This window comes from Scyliorhinus torazame, chromosome 1 (genome assembly GCF_047496885.1).
Source record: "Scyliorhinus torazame isolate Kashiwa2021f chromosome 1, sScyTor2.1, whole genome shotgun sequence".
Taxonomy (NCBI): domain Eukaryota; kingdom Metazoa; phylum Chordata; class Chondrichthyes; order Carcharhiniformes; family Scyliorhinidae; genus Scyliorhinus; species Scyliorhinus torazame.
Genome location: NC_092707.1, coordinates 40,071,028 through 40,090,949, shown reverse-complemented (window position 1 = coordinate 40,090,949; position 19,922 = coordinate 40,071,028). Strand labels below are relative to the sequence as shown.

General features: G+C 47.6%; 2 protein-coding genes across 2 annotated transcripts in view; one reads left to right on the top strand and one right to left on the bottom strand.

Annotated features, from left to right (window-relative positions):
- The window catches only part of LOC140398666 (NACHT, LRR and PYD domains-containing protein 1a-like), a 121,108-nt gene that overhangs the window by 1,959 nt on the left and 99,227 nt on the right, over window positions 1-19,922 (bottom strand). Inside the window, exon 11 of the mRNA XM_072487674.1 lies at window positions 7,258-7,399. Within this exon, the coding sequence (XP_072343775.1) occupies window positions 7,258-7,399 (142 nt within the window). The remainder of the gene's footprint in view (window positions 1-7,257; window positions 7,400-19,922) is intronic.
- LOC140398733 (syncytin-A-like) overlaps window positions 1-19,922 on the top strand; it is a 70,549-nt gene that overhangs the window by 18,873 nt on the left and 31,754 nt on the right. The window lies entirely within an intron of this gene.

Here is a 19,922-nt window from a genome sequence, read left to right as displayed (position 1 = left end):
CCAATTTACTTCCACAAGTCCCAAAAGACGTGCTGTTAGATAATTTGGACATTCTGAGTTCTCCTTCTGTGTACCCGAACAGGAGCCGGATGTGGCAACTAGGGGCTTTTCACAGTAACTTCATTGCAGTGTTAATGTAAGCCTACTTTTGACAATAAAGATTATTGTATTATTGTAAAGGTTCCAGTTTGGCCATATTTTCTTGTATTTTAATTCTTTAGCTTGTTACGACACCCTGGGCAAGTGTGCGATCAATCCCAGCCCCATTCATCCTGGAGTCACAACACAAGTGAATGAACCAATAATTCTTATAAAAGTCCCTGAAGATTTTGTCCATTGCTGCCCAATAATTACAGTCACCAGGTTTGTAGGTTTAAACACGATTAGTGTTTATTTCTACCAAGAACAATCATGAAATATGCAGTAAATACAACTGGATAACAACAACTGAATACCTACTACCCCTTTAACTGTCCCACCTTCTCCCCACATGCACAAGACAGGCACACATGGGTGGGGTGGGGAAGGGGTGAAGATAATAAGAATGAAGGTCAAAAGATGAGTCTTTGCTTCAAATGGTGGCTTCTTAGTACACTTTCCTCACAGCACGCTTTCTGATTAAAGTTTCTGGTTTACAGCTGATAATGGTTCTTCTTTGCAGTGTCATTCATTCAGGGCCCCCACAGGTTGGAAAATTCAGTACTCACAGGCAGCAGGCTTTCTGGAGAGAACTTTAGATATGATCAAACAGAGCTTGAGGTTCACATTCAAGCCTACACCATTCTGGAGAGACAATTTATTTCAAAGCAAACCTTGCTTCCAGCTTGTGGTTTGACTTCAGGCCTCTGCAGTCTCAAGAGAATGATACCCAGATTTTCTGGAGAGTAAGCCCCCACAATGGCCTTCTGGAGAGGATTAGTTAGATCTGTTTGGAGAGAGTTGATTAAATCTCTTCATCCAGGCTCTTGAGAATCAAAACTGAAATCAAACTGGAATCTTGTGTCTCTGAAAACATTCCAGTGGGATCAGATTACCGGGCAGAACACAGCCTTTTGGGCCAATTCATTGGCCATCAGCCAAATCAATCAAACCGAGTCCCAGCCAATCTCTGTCATTGGTGCCGGACAGCCCACAGCTATAGTTTGAACTAGCACAGGCTAACACAGTGGTCTCTCCTATTGTTGAAATCCTCTGCTTAAATTAAAGCCACTGCTTTATTCTGCTTGGATAAAGATACAGGCTGACTTAAAGACATATGTCCATAAATCATCCATGGATCAGAAATGCAATGGTACAAATAAAAGAAAGGGAAAATAGGGGAATAGACAGGGAATAAACAGGAAGGACCCTAACACACCTCCCTCTCCTAAAATAATGAAACTGCAGGGCACCAACGTTTCATTATGAGGTTTTCAAGACAAATCACAAACATATATCCATCCTCAGTATACACGTTCCCTTTCCAGTCTCTACATTGGTAACTAGACAGCCCTTAAATACGTGACAAAGCATCCACAATCACATTATCCTTTCTGGGAATATGTACAATTTTAACATTGTTGAAATCATAAACTCCAAAGGGATAACCTTGTGTTCCGGGTTTTAAGCTTCTCTATAAACACAGGTGGCTTATGGTCTGTGTAAACCACGCTTTGTTTGTTGTCAGTCGGGCATATACTTCAAAGTGCTGCAGGACTAGCAGCAAGGCTTCCTTTTCAATGGTGGAATATTTTCTCTGGCACAAGTGTAGTTTTTTTCCAGAAATTACCCCACTGGCCTCCATTCTTGCACCATCGTCTTGTCTAAGCTTTGCCCCTACGCCCAGGTCAATTGGTTCTGTGGCCATTTTAAATGATCTGAAAAAGTGTGCGGCGGCCAGCACCATTTAATTCACTAACATGACTGGCAATCTCCAAAACTCCACTAGCTGTTCTGTGGACCACAGTATTCTCGCTGGTCTCTGAAACATGTCCAACATGCATTTATTTCAATCTCTAACTGAGTCAGTTCTGCAGCTTTAGTTGAGACGGATGTGACTTGATTGGTTCAGAGTTTCTTATGGCTGCACCATGAGTAGCTAATGGAATGCCCCCTGGTGTTTCCCTACAACTCTGTCTATACTCTTTCTGTTGCTCATGCAATACAGTCAATATTGTCTGATCGTCCAATAAATGTTTAAACAAATTTTGAGGATTTTCCACAGTCAAACTACAACCAGTATTGTCAATGCTGCGAGAAATATTTGATTCATTTTTAACCAATAGACACTCTTCAACCTCTCCAGCTTTACATTCTTTCTTGTCCTTCACATGGCTACTTTCAGCAACAAGTGCTGCTGTGTGTTCAATCCTCTCAGAGTTGGGGTTGACTTTATATGCACCATTCTTTGTGTTACAGTTTTTAACTCCTCTTCACAGTTTTCGTAATCACAACCCTTATATCCATTTGGTAATACGGACTGAAACAATTTGTATTTTCCAGATTTCAGTTGTTCTTTACCTTCAGAATCAGAGGATAGCATGTCATTGGCACCATGAACTTTCTGGTTGCTGTTAACAGATGTGGTGGCAGAACTACCACATGGTTCTCCATCCACCTTCTTCTTAATTTTAAAAAGTAATTGTTTAATTAGTTCACCTCCTTTGATATTTGTTTTCTTTACCTCAAAAAGGCATTTTGGACCATTAAAAGGATGTGGGTTAACCCGCCGTTTGCTAAGTGTCACTTCACAGTCTTTACTGTCCTCGTCCTGACTAACTGATGCCATGCTATCATATATTTTTTCCTTCAAAGCAGGCATGCTCTGGGCGATATTTGCACCTAATGTGAATGGCAGTGGGTTTACTGCAAGAGGCTGTAAAAAGTTACTTTTAGACAATCCAATTCACTTTCTTCTTCCAGTTTGCTGTCTTCATTCCTAGCTTTGGAAAAATTACTTGCCATTTGTTCAAGATGAGTTAGTGACAGGTCAATTTGGTAACAGCTGTTCATCATTACTTCATAATCAGAACCAAAATCAAATTCAGAATTCTCGTCGGACTCTTCATCCCTGTCATTACTATTAAATTCGGATTCCTCTTTCTCTTGGTCGCCTTCGATCATAGTGTTCTCAGAATCTGGTTTACTGTCATGTGATGTGTGATCAATGTCTTTTAACATTTCTTTATTCGAGTCATTTAATGCCCATTGATTTTCCCACATGCCTTACTGGGGGTATTTATGACTCTCAGACTCTCTGTAATTATGGGTGAAGCCACAACCTTCACTCCTACCAAAAGTAGGTCTATTCCTTCCGCTGGGAATTGCTTAACCACTGAAATCTGCTTGAATTAAAGACACAGACCACTGATGTAGTCTGTGTGAATTAAAGGCACAGGGCCTCAAAGACACATGTCCATAAATCATCCATGGATCAAAATCTAATGGCAAAAATAAAAGGGTAAATGAGGGAATAAAATGGGAGAACCCTTACAAGCTCCAGAGTTCAGCCTAATTTTTCTCTCAGCATTGCCCCCATCCAACAAGCATACTATTTTAGTGTGGGACAGAATTCTCATGGTAATCTTGTACATTGTAGGATTTTAGAATGATCTACTCCAATGTATGCCATGGTCTTAAAAACAAATTTGAAATTATATTTGCTTATTTCTCATTGGTTCATGATGATCTGTGATGTTAAGTGCTGACTCTATCATTCCAAATCTCGTTTCAACTTCATTCAACTCCATCCGTCTCACTGGTCACTGCCTGAGCTTAAACTAGGCCATCACTAAGGAGAAGGTTCTGGGGAAACTGAAAGTTCTGAAGGTGGATAAGTCACCTGGACCAATGGTTCTAAAAGAGATAGCTGAGGAGATTATGGAGGTATTGGTGGTGATCTTTCAGGAATCACTGGAGGCAGGAAGGGTCCCAGAGGACTGGAAAGTGGCTAATGTAACACCACTGTTTAAGAAGGGAGGGAGGTAGAAGACGGGAAATTATCGGCCGGTTAGCCTGACTTTGGTCACTGGTAAGATTTTAGAGTCCAATTATTAAAGATGAGATCACGGAGTACTTGGAAGTGCAAAATAAAATAGGACTGAGTCAGCACAGCTTTGTCAAAGGGAGGTCATGTCTGACAAATCTGTCAAGTTCTTTGAAGAGGGAACAAAGAAGTTAGACAAAGGAGAACCAGTGGACATGATTTATTTAGATTTCCAGAAGGCCTTTGACAAGGTTCCGCATAGTTGATTGTTAAATAAGTTAAGAGCCCATGGTGTTAAGGATAAGATCCTGGCATGGATAGAGGATTGGCTGACTGGCAGAAGGCAGAGAGTGGGAATAAAGGGGTCTTTCTCAGGATGGCAGCCGGTGACTAGTGGTGTGCCTCAGGGGTCTGTGCTGGGACCACAACTTATCATAATATACATTATTGATCTGGAAGAAGGAACTGAAGGCATTGTTGCTAATTTTGCAGATGATACAAAGATTTGTAGAGGGACAGGTAGTATTGAGGAAGCAAGGGGGCAGCAGTAGGATTTGGACAGGCTAGGAGAGTGGGCAATGAGGTGGCCGATGAAATACAATGTGGAAAAGTATAAGGTTATGCACTTTGGAAGGAAGAATTTAGGCATAGACTATTTTCTAAATGGAGAAATGCTTAGGAAATCAGAAGCACAAAGGGACTTGGGAATCCTTGTTCAGGATTCTCTTAAGGTTAAAGTGTAGGGTCAGTCGGCAGTTGGGAAGGCAAATGCAATGTTAGCATTCATGTCAAGAGGGCTAGAATACAAGACCAGAGATGTACTTCTGAAGCTGTATAAGGCTCTGGTCAGACCCCATTTCGAGTATTGTAAGCAGTTTTGGGCCCCATATCTAAGGAAGGATGTGCTGGCCTTGGAAAGGGTCCAGAGGAGGTTCTCAAGAATGAGCCCTGGAATGAACAACTTGTCGTGTGAGGAACGGTTGAGGAATCTAGGTCTGTACTCTTTGGAGTTTAGAAGGATAAGGGGGGGGGGATCTTATTGAAACTTACAGGATACTGCGAGGCCTGGATAGAGTGGACATGGAGAGGATGTTTCCCCTTGTAGGAAAACCTAGAACCAGAGGACACAATCTCAGATTAAAGAGACGATCCTGTAAAACAGCGATGAGGAGGAATTTCTTCAACCAGAGGGTGGTGAATCTGTGGTACTCTTTTCCGCAGAAGGCGGTGGAGGCCAAATCACTGAGTGTCTTTAAGACAGCGATAGCTAGGTTCTTGATTAATAAGGGGATCAGGGGTTATGGGGAGAAGGCAGGTGTATGGGGATGAGAAAAATATCAGTCATGATTGAATGGCGGAGCAGACTCAATGGGCCGAGTGGCCTAATTCTGCTCCTATGTCTTATGGTCTTATTTGCGACCATAGTGTCCTATGTGACCCTGAGATAAGCTTCTCACCACATATCCACTCCATCACCAAAACTGCCTAATACCAATTCCTCCTCTGTAATTTGAACTCCGATTGCTTAAAATTTCAATAGCAGTCTTTTGCGTAGAATTCTATGAAAATATGTAAGAAGTGCACAATACCATACTGTTTTCCATTATTCAATTGAGTGCATCACTTCCTCAGAAAGTCTGGAGGTAATTTCTCCTTCTGAAACCATGTTGGCTAGATAATTATTGTTTATGTAGTTCTCGGGTTTGTTTCTCGTAATCAGATATGTGATGCAGGACTTTAGTTGACCAGAACACATTTCTCTTCCTTCTAAAAATAGATGTTATGTTCAACTGTTTCCAAACTAGTGGGCCTTTTCAGGGACCCCTTGTGATGATCATCAGTATGTTAAAACTGTTATCCGTAATAATGCAGGGTAGGTATTATTTATTCCCATTAATTTGTTTATACAGAGTCTTTCAACCTTCTCAATTAGCTCTGTTAACATATCCTAATCTCTTCACCATTGTGATGATCGTTGTGAGGGGTTTCAGGATGGGAGGCATAGTGATCACAAAAATACACAAAGCTCTTTTGAAGAACTAAACTAATTTTATTAACACTACTAACCATGAGTTCAACACTTATTCCAAATAGCAAACATACATGTGAGAATTAAACTACACTCACTAACACTATCTCTATCTACTAATTATAACTATTATCTTAACTAACTCCGCAATACACAATGAATCTTACCTTCTTCAACTCCAGTCTAAACTCCTCCGCTTAGCTTCAGAGCCAGTGCAATTTATAGTACTGTTCCTTAGCTCTCTCTGGTGGCTAGGCTTAACATAACATTAACTCTTCACATCATAGATCATAGAATTTACAGTGCAGAAGGAGGCCATTCGGCCCATCGAGTCTGCACCGGCTCTTTGAAAGAGCACCCTACCCAAGCCCACACCTCCACCCTATCCCCATGACCCAGTCACCCCACCCAACACTAAGGGCAATTTTAGACACGAAGGGCAATTTAGCATGGCCAATCCACCTAACCTGCACATCTTTGGACTGTGGGAGGAAACCGGAGCACACGGAGGAAACCCACGCGCCCACGGGGAGAACGTGCAGACTCCGCACAGACAGTGATCCAAGCCGGGAATTGAACCTGGGACCCTGGAGCTGTGAAGCAATTGTGCCAACCACCATGCTACCGTGCTGCCCTCACATGCTGCACATTTGTATAATGTCAGAATCATTCTATGTTTATCTGGCTTCCCCTTGAATGCATCTTTAATGGACCCTTCAATTACTACTTGTGGTAGTGAATTTCACATTCTAACCACCTCTAGGTAAAGACATTTCTTCTGAATTCCCCACTGCATTTATTAGTAACTAGATTATATTTATGACCTTTAGTTATTGTTACCTCTGCAGGTGGAAACGCCTTTTCCAAGTCTTTGTGATCAAAATCTTTCATTCTAAAAAATGTTGATTTTGGCCAGTTTCAGAATCATTCCTTTCATTTGCGTGTGATGTAGAAACTAATTCTGCCAACCTTCAACCATGGAACGTTGAATTATCTTAACAATAAGTATTTAATTTTGATTTTGTTGGCCTATAACAAGCCTTGGTGTTTATATTTAACAATGTTTTCCTGTCTGCTTAATAATAGATCCATTATATGCTAATAACATTAAAAAACAATCATATGTCTGATTGTTACAGATAAGTATCCTACTTCAGGATACCTTTTATTAATCCAAACACCAATTTGGCAGAGCAGTTTGACTTCCCTTTATGCAACATAAATATCACTTGGTTTATGTTCAACTAATATCAAAAGGGCTTACCTGGTCTTATCAGTATTTCCCATAAAACACTGATTTTGTTTTTTTCTGACAAACTCAGCTTAATATTGTACTTCGTATCCTTGCAGTTCACTTCATAGAATGGTTGCTTTAGATTATACCTGAAGTAGCAGAATTTTATATCCTGTCATTAACAAGAAGTTTGGTAAATTGGGTTGACAGGAAATTATTTTGAATCATACTACAATAGGTCTAAGTAGCAACAGTGGTAAATAGAAGGACAGTGCACAGTGGAAGCTGGTTCCTGCACTACATATTACAAAGTTCATTTTTTGCTCCCTGTAAGCTACCAATCTTGCAGGAAGCGCATGCTTTAAAAAATTAATTCATGGAATGTGGGTGTCACTGGCTAGGTCAGCATTTATTGCCCATCCCTAATTGCCCTTGAGGTGGTGGTGAGCTGCCTTCTTGAAATGCTGCGGTCCCAATGGTGTAGATACTCCACAGTGCTTTTAGATCGGGGTTCCAGGATTTTGACTCAGCGACAGTGAAAGAACAGCAATATATTTTCCAGTCAAGATGGTGAGTGATTTGGAGGGGAACTTCCAGATGTTGATGTTCCATGTGTTTGCTGCCCTTGTCTTTCTCGATGATAACAGTCGTGGGTTTGGAAGGTGCTCCCTAAGGGGGCTTGGTGAGTTGGTACACACTGCTGTCACTGTTTGTTGGTGATGAAAGGAGTGAATGTTTGTGGAAAGGGTAGCAATCAATTGAGCTCATTTTCCTGGATGGTGTCGAGCTTCTTGAGTGTTGTTGGAGCTGCACTCATCCAGGCAAGTAGACAGCACCCCATCACACTCCTGACTTGTGCCTTGTTCCTTTTCCCATGGTCATTGGGAAATCAGAGCTGAGCAAATCACAATTTAATTAATATCATTAATCACTTTTTAGCTTTGCTCCTGAATAAACACTGGGAAGTTATAAAGTTGGCTGGAATCATTGCTAAAACTGCAGAGCTAAGTTGTAGAGTAATTGAAAATTCACGGTTTGATCTCCAATTTATGTTGAGTTAGCTGATCAGAACTTGATAGCAGAAGCTACAATTGACCTCAGAATCATAGAATTTATAGTGCAGAAGGAGGCAATTCGGCCCAATGAATCAACACCGGCCCTTGGAATGAGCACCCTACTTAAGCCCAAGCCTCCACCCTATCCCCGTAACCCAGTAACCCCACCTAACCTTTTGGACACTAATTTAGCATGTCCAGTCCACCTAACCTGCACATTTGTGGACTGAGAGGAAACCTGAGCACCCCGGAGGAAACCCACGCAGACACGGGGAGAACGTGCAGACTCCTCACAGACAGTGACCCAAGTCGGAAATCAAACCTGGGATCATGAAGCTGTAAATAAACAGTGCTAACCACTGTGCTACCGTGCTGCTGAGTTATCGGGGGGGGGCTTAACTGTAACGTGCAACCTGATTGACCAGAGCAAACACAAGCATCAAACATCAAATGCTGGGTAGGGGTTGGAGAAAAATGACCTTTTAAGTGGGCATTCCATGGCACAGTACCAAAATAGATGGAAGAACAACCCTTGTTGCTTGTTGCTTCAAGGGTTTATAAAAATGGCTTTTATCACACTAGGAATTTACATAGACAGGGAGAGGCAAGACCATGATGGGACTTCAAATCAAGGATGTATATTGAGAAGTTATCAGACCAGGAACAAATACAGGTCACCAAATGAGAATAGAAGGTTGAATGTAAGTTAGGTTACAGGCGGCAGTGACACAAGAACAGAGCTTGGTGAAAACAGCAGCAAGCCGAGGGGCCAGTGAGGGCAGAGGTGACCCAAGAGTACAGTGAGAGACACGGTTATCCGAGAGCGCAGTGAGAGAAAGGGTGATCTGAGATCACAGTGAGAGACGCGGTGATCTGAGAGGGCAGTGAGAGACGCGATGATCTGAGAGCAGTGAGAGATGCAGTGATCTGAGAACACAGTGAAAGATGTGATCTGAGAGCACAGCGAGAGACACGGTGATCTGAGAGCACAGCGAGAGACGCGGTGATCTGAGAGCATAGGGAGAGACACCGTGATCTGAGAGTACAGAGCGAGACGCGGTGATGTGAGAGCGCAGTGAGAGATGCAGTTATCGGAGGGCGCAGTGAGAGATGCAGTGACCCAGAGCACAGTGACAGACGCAGTGATCTGAGAGTGCAGTGAGAGACGCATTAATCTGAGAACACAGTGACAGACGCAGTGACCTGAGAACACAGTGAGAGACGCAGTGACCTGAGAGCACAGTGAGAGACACAGTGACCTGAGAGCGCAGTGACCTGAGAACACAGTGAGAGACGCAGTGACCTGAGAGCACAGTGAGAGACGCATTGATCTGAGAACACAGTGAGAGATGCAGTGATCTGAGAACACAGTGAAAGATGTCATCTGAGAACACAGTGAGAGAAGCATTGATCTAAGAGCACAGTGTGAGGCATGGTGACCCGAGAGCACAGCGAGAGACGTGGTGAACTGAGAGCACAGCGAGAGACGCGGTGATCTGAGAGTGCAGTGAGAGATGCGGTGGTCTGAGAGTGCAGTGAGAGACGCGGTGTCCCCAGAGCACCGTGAGAGACGTATTAATCTGAGAACACAGTGACAGACGTATTGATCTAAGAACACAGTGAGAAACGTAGTGACCTGAGAGCACAGTGAGAGACACAGTGACCTGAGAGCACAGTGACCTGAGAACACAGTGAGAGACGCAGTGACTTGAGAGCACAGTGAGAGACGCAGTGATCTGAAAGCACAGTGAGAGACGCAGTGACCTAAGACACAGTGAGAGACGCATTGATCTGAGAACACAGTGAGAGACGCATTGATCTAAGAATACAGTGAGAGACGCAGTGACCTGAGAACACAGTGAGAGACGCAGTGACCTGAGAGCACAGTGAGAGATGCAGTGATCTGAGAACACTGTGAAAGATGTGATCAGAGAGCACAGCGAGAGACGCGGTGATCTGAGAGCATAGGGAGAGACACGTTGATCTGAGAGTACAGAGCGAGATGCGGTGATCTGTGAGTACAGAGCAAGACGCGGTGATCTGAGAGCGCAGTGAGAGATGCAGTTATCTGAGGGCGCAGTGAGAGATGCGGTGACCTGAGAACACAGTGACCTGAGAACACAGTGAGAGACGCAGTGACTTGAGAGCACAGTGAGAGACGCAGGGATCTGAAAGCACAGTGAGAGACGCAGTGATCTAAGACACAGTGAGAGACGCATTGATCTGAGAACACAGTGAGAGACGCATTGATCTAAGAGTACAGTGAGAGACGCGGTGACCCAAGAGCACAGTGAGAGACGCGGTGATCTGAGAGTGCAGTGAGAGATGCGGTGATCTGTGAGTGAAGTGAGAGACGCGGTGACCCGAGAGCACCGTGAGAGACGCATTAATCTGAGAACACAGTGACAGACGTATTGATCTAAGAACACAGTGAGAAACGTAGTGACCTGACAGCACAGTGAGAGACACAGTGACTTGAGAGCACAGTGACCTGAGAATACGGAGAGAGACGCAGTGACTTGAGAGCACAGTGAGAGACGCAGTAATCTGAAAGCACAGTGAGAGACGCAGTGACCTAAGACACAGTGAGAGACACATTGATCTGAGAACACAGTGAGAGACGCATTGATCTAAGAATACAGTGAGAGACGCAGTGACCTGAGAACACAGTGAGAGACGCAGTGACCTGAGAGCACAGTGAGAAATGCAGGGATCTGAGAACACAGTGAAAGATGTGATCTGAGAGCACAGCGAGAGACACGGTGATCTGAGAGCACAGCGAGAGACGCGGTGATCTGAGAGCATAGGGAGAGACACGGTGATCTGAGAGTACAGAGCGAGATGCGGTGATCTGAGAGCGCAGTGAGAGATGCAGTGACCTGAGAACACAGTGACCTGAGAACACAGTGAGAGACGCAGTGACTTGTGAGCAGAGGGAGAGACGCAGTGATCTGAGAGTACAGAGCGAGACGCGGTGATCTGAGAGCGCAGTGAGAGATGCAGTTATCTGAGCGCGCAGTGAGAGATGCGGTGACCCAGAGCACAGTGACAGACGCGGTGACCCAAGAGGACAGTGAGAGACGCGGTGATTTGAGAGCACAGTGAGAGACGCGGTGATCTGAGAGCACAGTGAGAGACGCGGTGACCCAAGAGCACAGTGAGAGACGTGGTGATTTGAGAGCGCAGTGAGAGACGCGGTGATCTGAGAGCGTAGTGAGAGACGCGGTGATCTGAGAGCGAAATGAGAGACGCGGTGATCTGAGAGTGCAGTGAGAGACGTGGTGATCTGAGAGTGCAGTGAGAGACGCGGTGACCCGAGAGCACCGTGAGAGACGCATTGATCTAAGAACACAGTGAGAAATGTAGTGACCTGAGAGCACAGTGAGAGACACAGTGACCTGAGAGCACAGTGACCTGAGAACACAGTGAGAGACGCAGTGACTTGAGAGACGCAGTGATCTGAAAGCACAGTGAGAGACGCAGTGACTTGAGAGCACAGTGAGAGACGCAGTGATCTGAAAGCACAGTGAGAGACGCAGTGATCTAAGAATACAGTGAGAGACGCAGTGACCTGAGAACACAGTGAGAGACGCAGTGACCTGAGAGCACAGTGAGAGATGCAGTGATCTGAGAACACAGTGAAAGATGTGATCTGAGAGCACAGCGAGTGACACGGTGATCTGAGAGCACAGCGAGAGACGCGATGATCTGAGAGCATAGGGAGAGACACGGTGATCTGAGAGTACAGAACGAGACGCGGTGATCTGAGAGCGCAGTGAGAGATGCAGTTATCTGAGGGCGCAGTGAGAGATGCGGTGACCCAGAGCACAGTGACAGACGCGGTGATCTGAGAACACAGTGAGAGACGCGGTGATCTGAGAGCACAGTGAGAGACGCGGTGACCCAAGAGCACAGCGAGAGACGCGGTGATCTGAGAGTGCAGTGAGAGATGCGGTGATCTGAGAGTGCAGTGAGAGACGCGGTGACCCGAGAGCACCGTGAGAGACTCATTGATCTGAGAGCACAGTGACAGACGCATTGATCTAAGAACACAGTGAGAAACGTAGTGACCTGAGAACACAGTGAGAAATGTAGTGACCTGAGAGCACAGTGAGAGACACAGTGACCTGAGAGCACAGTGACCTGAGAACACAGTGAGAGACGCAGTGACTTGAGAGCATAGTGAGAGACGCAGTGATCTGAAAGCACAGTGAGAGACGCAGTGACTTGAGAGCACAGTGAGAGACGCAGTGACTTGAGAGCACAGTGAGAGACGCAGTGATCTGAAAGCACAGTGAGAGACGCAGTGATCTAAGACACAGTGAGAGACGCATTGATCTGAGAACACAGTGAGAGACGCATTGATCTAATCATACAGTGAGAGACGCAGTGACCTGAGAACACAGTGAGAGACGCAGTGACCTGAGAGCACAGTGAGAGATGCAGTGATCTGAGAACACAGTGAAAGATGTGATCTGAGAGCACAGCGAGTGACACGGTGATCTGAGAGCACAGCGAGAGACGCGGTGATCTGAGAGCATAGGGAGAGACACGGTGATCTGAGAGTACAGAACGAGACGCGGTGATCTGAGAGCGCAGTGAGAGATGCAGTTATCTGAGGGCGCAGTGAGAGATGCGGTGACCCAGAGCACAGTGACAGACGCGGTGATCTGAGAACACAGTGAGAGACGCGGTGATCTGAGAGCACAGTGAGAGACGCGGTGACCCAAGAGCACAGCGAGAGACGCGGTGATCTGAGAGTGCAGTGAGAGATGCGGTGATCTGAGAGTGCAGTGAGAGACGCGGTGACCCGAGAGCACCGTGAGAGACGCATTGATCTGAGAGCACAGTGACAGACGCATTGATCGAAGAACACAGTGAGAAACGTAGTGACCTGAGAACACAGTGAGAGACGCAGTGACCTGAGAGCACAGTGAGAGACGCAGTGATCTGAAAGCACAGTGAGAGACGCAGTGACCTAAGACACAGTGAGAGACGCTTTGATCTGAGAACACAGTGAGAGACGCATTGATCTAAGAATACAGTGAGAGACGCAGTGACCTGAGAACACAGTGAGAGACGCAATGACCTGAGAGCACAGTGAGAGATGCAGTGATCTGAGAACACAGTGAAAGATGTGATCTGAGAGCACAGCGAGAGACACGGTGATCTGAGAGCACAGCAAGAGACGCGGTGATCTGAGAGCATAGGGAGAGACACGGTGATCTGATCGTACAGAGCGAGACGCGGTGATCTGAGAGCGAAGTGAGAGACGCGGTGATCTGAGAGCGAAGTGAGAGACGCGGTGATCTGAGAGTGCAGTGAGAGACGCGGTGATCCGAGAGCACCGTGAGAGACGCATTAATCTGAGAATACAGTGAGAGACACATTGATCTAAGAACACAGTGAGAAACGTAGTGACCTGAGAGCACAGTGAGAGACACAGTGACCTGAGAGCACAGTGACCTGAGAACACAGTGAGAGACGCAGTGACCTGAGAGCACAGTGAGAGACACAGTGACCTGAAAGCACAGTGAGAGACGCAGTGACCTGAGAGCACAGTGAGAGACGCAATGATCTGAGAGCGCAGTGAGAGACGCGGCAATCTGAGAGCGCAGTGAGAGACGCGGTGATCTGAGAGCGCACTGAAAGACGCGGTGACCCAAGAGCACAGCGAGAGACGTGGTGATCTGAGAGTGCAGTGAGAGATGCGGTGATCTGAGAGTGCAGTGAGAGACGCGGTGACCCGAGAGCACCGTGAGAGACGCATTGATCTGAGAGCACAGTGACAGACGCATTGATCTAAGAACACAGTGAGAAACGTAGTGACCTGAGAACACAGTGAGAAATGTAGTGACCTGAGAGCACAGTGAGAGACACAGTGACCTGAGAGCACAGTGACCTGAGAACACAGTGAGAGACGCAGTGACTTGAGAGCACAGTGAGAGACGCAGTGATCTGAAAGCACAGTGAGAGACGCAGTGACTTGAGAGCACAGTGAGAGACGCAGTGATCTAAGACACAGTGAGAGACGCATTGATCTGAGAACACAGTGAGAGACGCATTGATCTAATCATACAGTGAGAGACGCAGTGACCTGAGAACACAGCGAGTGACACGGTGATCTGAGAGCACAGCGAGAGACGCGGTGATCTGAGAGCATAGGGAGAGACACGGTGATCTGAGAGTACAGAACGAGACGCGGTGATCTGAGAGCGCAGTGAGAGATGCAGTTATCTGAGGGCGCAGTGAGAGATGCGGTGACCCAGAGCACAGTGACAGACGCGGTGATCTGAGAACACAGTGAGAGACGCGGTGATCTGAGAGCACAGTGAGAGACGCGGTGACCCAAGAGCACAGCGAGAGACGCGGTGATCTGAGAGTGCAGTGAGAGATGCGGTGATCTGAGAGTGCAGTGAGAGACGCGGTGATCTAAGAGCGCAGTGACAGACGCGGTGATCTGAGAGCGCACTGAAAGACGCGGTGATCTGAGAGCGCAGTGACAGACGCGGTGACCCGAGAGCACAGTGAAAGACGCATTAATCTGAGAATACAGTGAGAGACACATTGATCTAAGAACACAGTGAGAAACGTAGTGACCTGAGAGCACAGTGAGAGACGTATTGATCTGAGAACACAGTGAGAGACTCATTGATCTGAGAGCGAAGTGAGAGACGCGGTGATCTGAGAGCGAAGTGTGAGACGCGGTGATCTGAGAGTGCAGTGAGAGACGCGGTGACCCGAGAGCACCGTGAGAGACGCATTAATCTGAGAATACAGTGAGTGACACATTGATCTAAGAACACAGTGAGAAACGTAGTGACCTGAGAGCACAGTGAGAGACACAGTGACCTGAGAGCACAGTGACATGAGAGCACAGTGAGAGACGCAATGATCTGAGAGCGCAGTGAGAGACGCGGCGATCTGAGAGCGCAGTGAGAGACGCGGTGATCTGAGAGCGCACTGAAAGACGCGGTGATCTGAGAGCGCACTGAAAGACGCGGTGATCTGAGAGCGCAGTGACAGACGCGGTGACCCGAGAGCACAGTGAGAGACGCATTAATCTGAGAAGACAGTGAGAGACACATTGATCTAAGAACACAGTGAGAAACGTAGTGACCTGAGAGCACAGTGAGAGACGTATTGATCTGAGAACACAGTGAGAGATGTGGTTATCTGAGAACACAGAGCGAGACGCAGTGATCTGAGAGCACAGCGAGAGACGCGGTGATCTGAGAGCACAGCAAGAGACGCGGTGACCCGAGAGCACAGTGAGAGACGCGGTGACCTGAGAGCACAGTGAGAGACACATTGGTCTGAGAGCACAATGAGAGATGCGGTGATCTGAGAGCACAGTGAGAGATGCAATGAGCTGAGAACACAGTGAGATGCGCAGTGATTTGAGAGCACAGTGAGAGACGCATTGATCTGAGAGCACAGTGAGAGACGCGGTGACCTGAGAGCACAGTGAGAGACACATTGATCTGAGAGCACAGTGAGAGGCGCAGTGATTTGTGAGCACAGTGAGAGACGCGGTGACCCTGGAGCACAGCGGGAGACGCGGTGATCTGAGAGCATAGGGAGAGACACGGTGATCTGAGAGTACAGAGCGAGATGCGGTGATCTGAGAGCGCAGTGAGAGATGCAGTGACCTGAGAACACAGTGACCTGAGAACACAGTGAGAGACGCAGTGACTTGTGAGCAGAGGGAGAGACGCAGTGATCTGAGAGCATAGGGAGAGACACGGTGATCTGAGAGTACAGAGCGAGACGCGGTGATCTGAGAGCGCAGTGAGAGATGCAGTTATCTGAGCGCGCAGTGAGAGATGCGGTGACCCAGAGCACAGTGACAGACGCGGTGACCCAAGAGGACAGTGAGAGACGCGGTGATTTGAGAGCACAGTGAGAGACGCGGTGATCTGAGAGCACAGTGAGAGACGCGGTGACCCAAGAGCACAGTGAGAGACGTGGTGATTTGAGAGCGCAGTGAGAGACGCGGTGATCTGAGAGCGTAGTGAGAGACGCGGTGATCTGAGAGCGAAATGAGAGACGCGGTGATCTGAGAGTGCAGTGAGAGACGTGGTGATCTGAGAGTGCAGTGAGAGACGCGGTGACCCGAGAGCACCGTGAGAGACGCATTAATCTGAGAACACAGTGACAGACGCATTGATCTAAGAACACAGTGAGAAATGTAGTGACCTGAGAGCACAGTGAGAGACACAGTGACCTGAGAGCACAGTGACCTGAGAACACAGTGAGAGACGCAGTGACTTGAGAGCACAGTGAGAGACGCAGTGATCTGAAAGCACAGTGAGAGACGCAGTGACTTGAGAGCACAGTGAGAGACGCAGTGATCTGAAAGCACAGTGAGAGACACATTGATCTAAGAACACAGTGAGAAACGTAGTGACCTGAGAGCACAGTGAGAGACGTATTGATCTGAGAACACAGTGAGAGATGTGGTTATCTGAGAACACAGAGCGAGACGCAGTGATCTGAGAGCACAGTGAGAGATGTGGTGATCTGAGAACACAGTGAGAGACTCATTGATCTGAGAGCGAAGTGAGAGACGCGGTGATCTGAGAGCGAAGTGTGAGACGCGGTGATCTGAGAGTGCAGTGAGAGACGCGGTGACCCGAGAGCACCGTGAGAGACGCATTAATCTGAGAATACAGTGAGAGACACATTGATCTAAGAACACAGTGAGAAACGTAGTGACCTGAGAGCACAGTGAGAGACACAGTGACCTGAGAGCACAGTGACCTGAGAACACAGTGAGAGACGCAGTGACCTGAGAGCACAGTGAGAGACACAGTGACCTGAAAGCACAGTGAGAGACGCAGTGACGTGAGAGACACAGTGACCTGAAAGCACAGTGAGAGACGCAGTGACATGAGAGCACAGTGAGAGACGCAATGATCTGAGAGCGCAGTGAGAGACGCGGTGATCTGAGAGCGCACTGAAAGACGCGGTGATCTGAGAGCGCACTGAAAGACGCGGTGATCTGAGAGCGCAGTGACAGACGCGGTGACCCGAGAGCAGAGTGAGAGACGCATTAATCTGAGACGACAGTGAGAGACACATTGATCTAAGAACACAGTGAGAAACGTAGTGACCTGAGAGCACAGTGAGAGACGTATTGATCTGAGAACACAGTGAGAGATGTGGTTATCTGAGAACACAGAGCGAGACGCAGTGATCTGAGAGCACAGCGAGAGACGCGGTGATCTGAGAGCACAGCAAGAGACGCGGTGACCCGAGAGCACAGTGAGAGACGCGGTGACCTGAGAGCACAGTGAGAGACACATTGATCTGAGAGCACAATGAGAGATGCGGTGATCTGAGAGCAGGGTGAGAGATGCAATGAGCTGAGAACACAGTGAGATGCGCAGTGATTTGAGAGCACAGTGAGAGACGCATTGATCTGAGAGCACAGTGAGAGACGCGGTGACCTGAGAGCACAGTGAGAGACACATTGATCTGAGATCACAGTGAGAGGCGCAGTAATTTGTGAGCACAGTGAGAGACGCGGTGACCCTGGAGCACAGCGGGAGACGCGGTGATCTGAGAGAACAGTGAGAGATGCGGTGACCCAAGAGTACAGTGAGAGACGCGGTGATCTGGGAGCACAGTGAGAGATGCATTGATCTAAGAACACATTGAGAGATGCAGTGACCTGAGAGCACAGTGAGAGACACAGTGACCTGAGAGCACAGCGAGAGATGCAATGATTTAAGAACACAGTGAGAGACGCAGTGACCTGAGAACACAGTGAGAGACGCATTGATCTGAGGGCACAGTGAGAGACGCATTGATCTGAGAACACAGTGAGAGACGCATTGATCTGAGAACACAGTGAGAGACGCATTGATCTGAGAACACAGTGAGAGACGCAGTGATCCAAGAGCACAGTGAGGGACATATTGATCTGAGAACGCAGTGAGAGACGCGGTGATCTGAGAGCGCAGTGAGAGATGCAATGATCTGAGAGCACAGTGAGAGATGTGGTGACCAGAGAGCACAGTGACAGACGCTGTGATCTGAGAGCACAGTGAGAGACGCAGTGATCTGAGAGCACAGTGAGAGACGCAGTGATCTGAGAGCACAGTGAGAAATGCAGTGAATTGAGATCACAGTGAGAGAAGCAATGATCTGAGAGCACAGTGAGAGATGTGGTGATCCGAGAACACAGTGAACGATGTGGTGATCTGAGAGCGCAGTGAGAGACGTGGTGATCTGAGAACACAGAGCGAGACGAAGTGATCTGAGAGCACAGTGAGAGACGTGGTGATCTGAGAACACAGTGAGAGACGCGGCAAACTGAGAGCACAGTGAGAGACTTGGTGATCTGAGAACACAGTGAGAGACACATTGATCTAAGAGCACAGTGTGAGACGTGGTGACCCGAGAGCACAGCGAGAGACGCGGTGATCTGAGAGCACAGCGAGAGACGCGGTGATCTGAGAGCACAGCGAGAGCCGCGGTGACCCGAGAGCACAGTGAGACACGCGGTGATCTGAGAGCATAGTGATAGACGTGGTGATCTGAGAGCACAGCGAGAGACACGGTGATCTCTGAGCACAGTGAGCGATGCGGTGACCTAGAGCACAGTGACAGACGCGGTGATCCGAGAGCACAGTGAGAGACGCATTAATCTGAGAATACAGTGAGAGACACATTGATCTAAGAACACAGTGAGAAACGTAGTGACCTGAGAACACAGAGCGAGACGCAGTGATCTGAGAGCACAGTGAGAGACGTGGTGATCTGAGAACACAGTGAGAGATTCATTGATCTGAGAGCACAGCGAGAGACGCGGTGATCTGAGAGCACAGCAAGAGACGCGGTGACCCGAGAGCACAGTGAGAGACGCGGTGACCTGAGAGCACAGTGAGAGACACATTGATCTGAGAGCACAATGAGAGATGCGGTGATCTGAGAGCACAGTGAGAGATGCAATGAGCTGAGAACACAGTGAGAGGCGCAGTGATTTGAGAGCACAGTGAGAGACGCATTGATCTGAGAGCACAGTGAGAGACGCGGTGACCTGAGAGCACAGTGAGAGACACATTGATCTGAGAGCACAGTGAGAGGCGCAGTGATTTGAGAGCACAGTGAGAGACGCGGTGACCCTGGAGCACAGCGGGAGACGCGGTGATCTGAGAGAACAGTGAGAGATGCGGTGACCCAAGAGTACAGTGAGAGACGCGGTGATCTGGGAGCACAGTGAGAGATGCATTGATCTAAGAACACATTGAGAGACGCAGTGACCTGAGAGCACAGTGAGAGACACAGTGACCTGAGAGCACAGCGAGAGATGCAATGATTTAAGAACACAGTGAGAGACGCAGTGACCTGAGAACACAGTGAGAGACGCATTGATCTGAGAGCACAGTGAGAGACGCATTGATCTGAGAACACAGTGAGAGACGCATTGATCTGAGAACACAGTGAGAGACGCATTGGTCTGAGAACACAGTGAGAGACGCAGTGATCCAAGAGCACAGTGAGGGACATATTGATCTGAGAACGCAGTGAGAGACGCGGTGATCTGAGAGCGCAATGAGAGATGCAATGATCTGAGAGCACAGTGAGAGATGTGGTGACCAGAGAGCACAGTGACAGACGCTGTGATCTAAG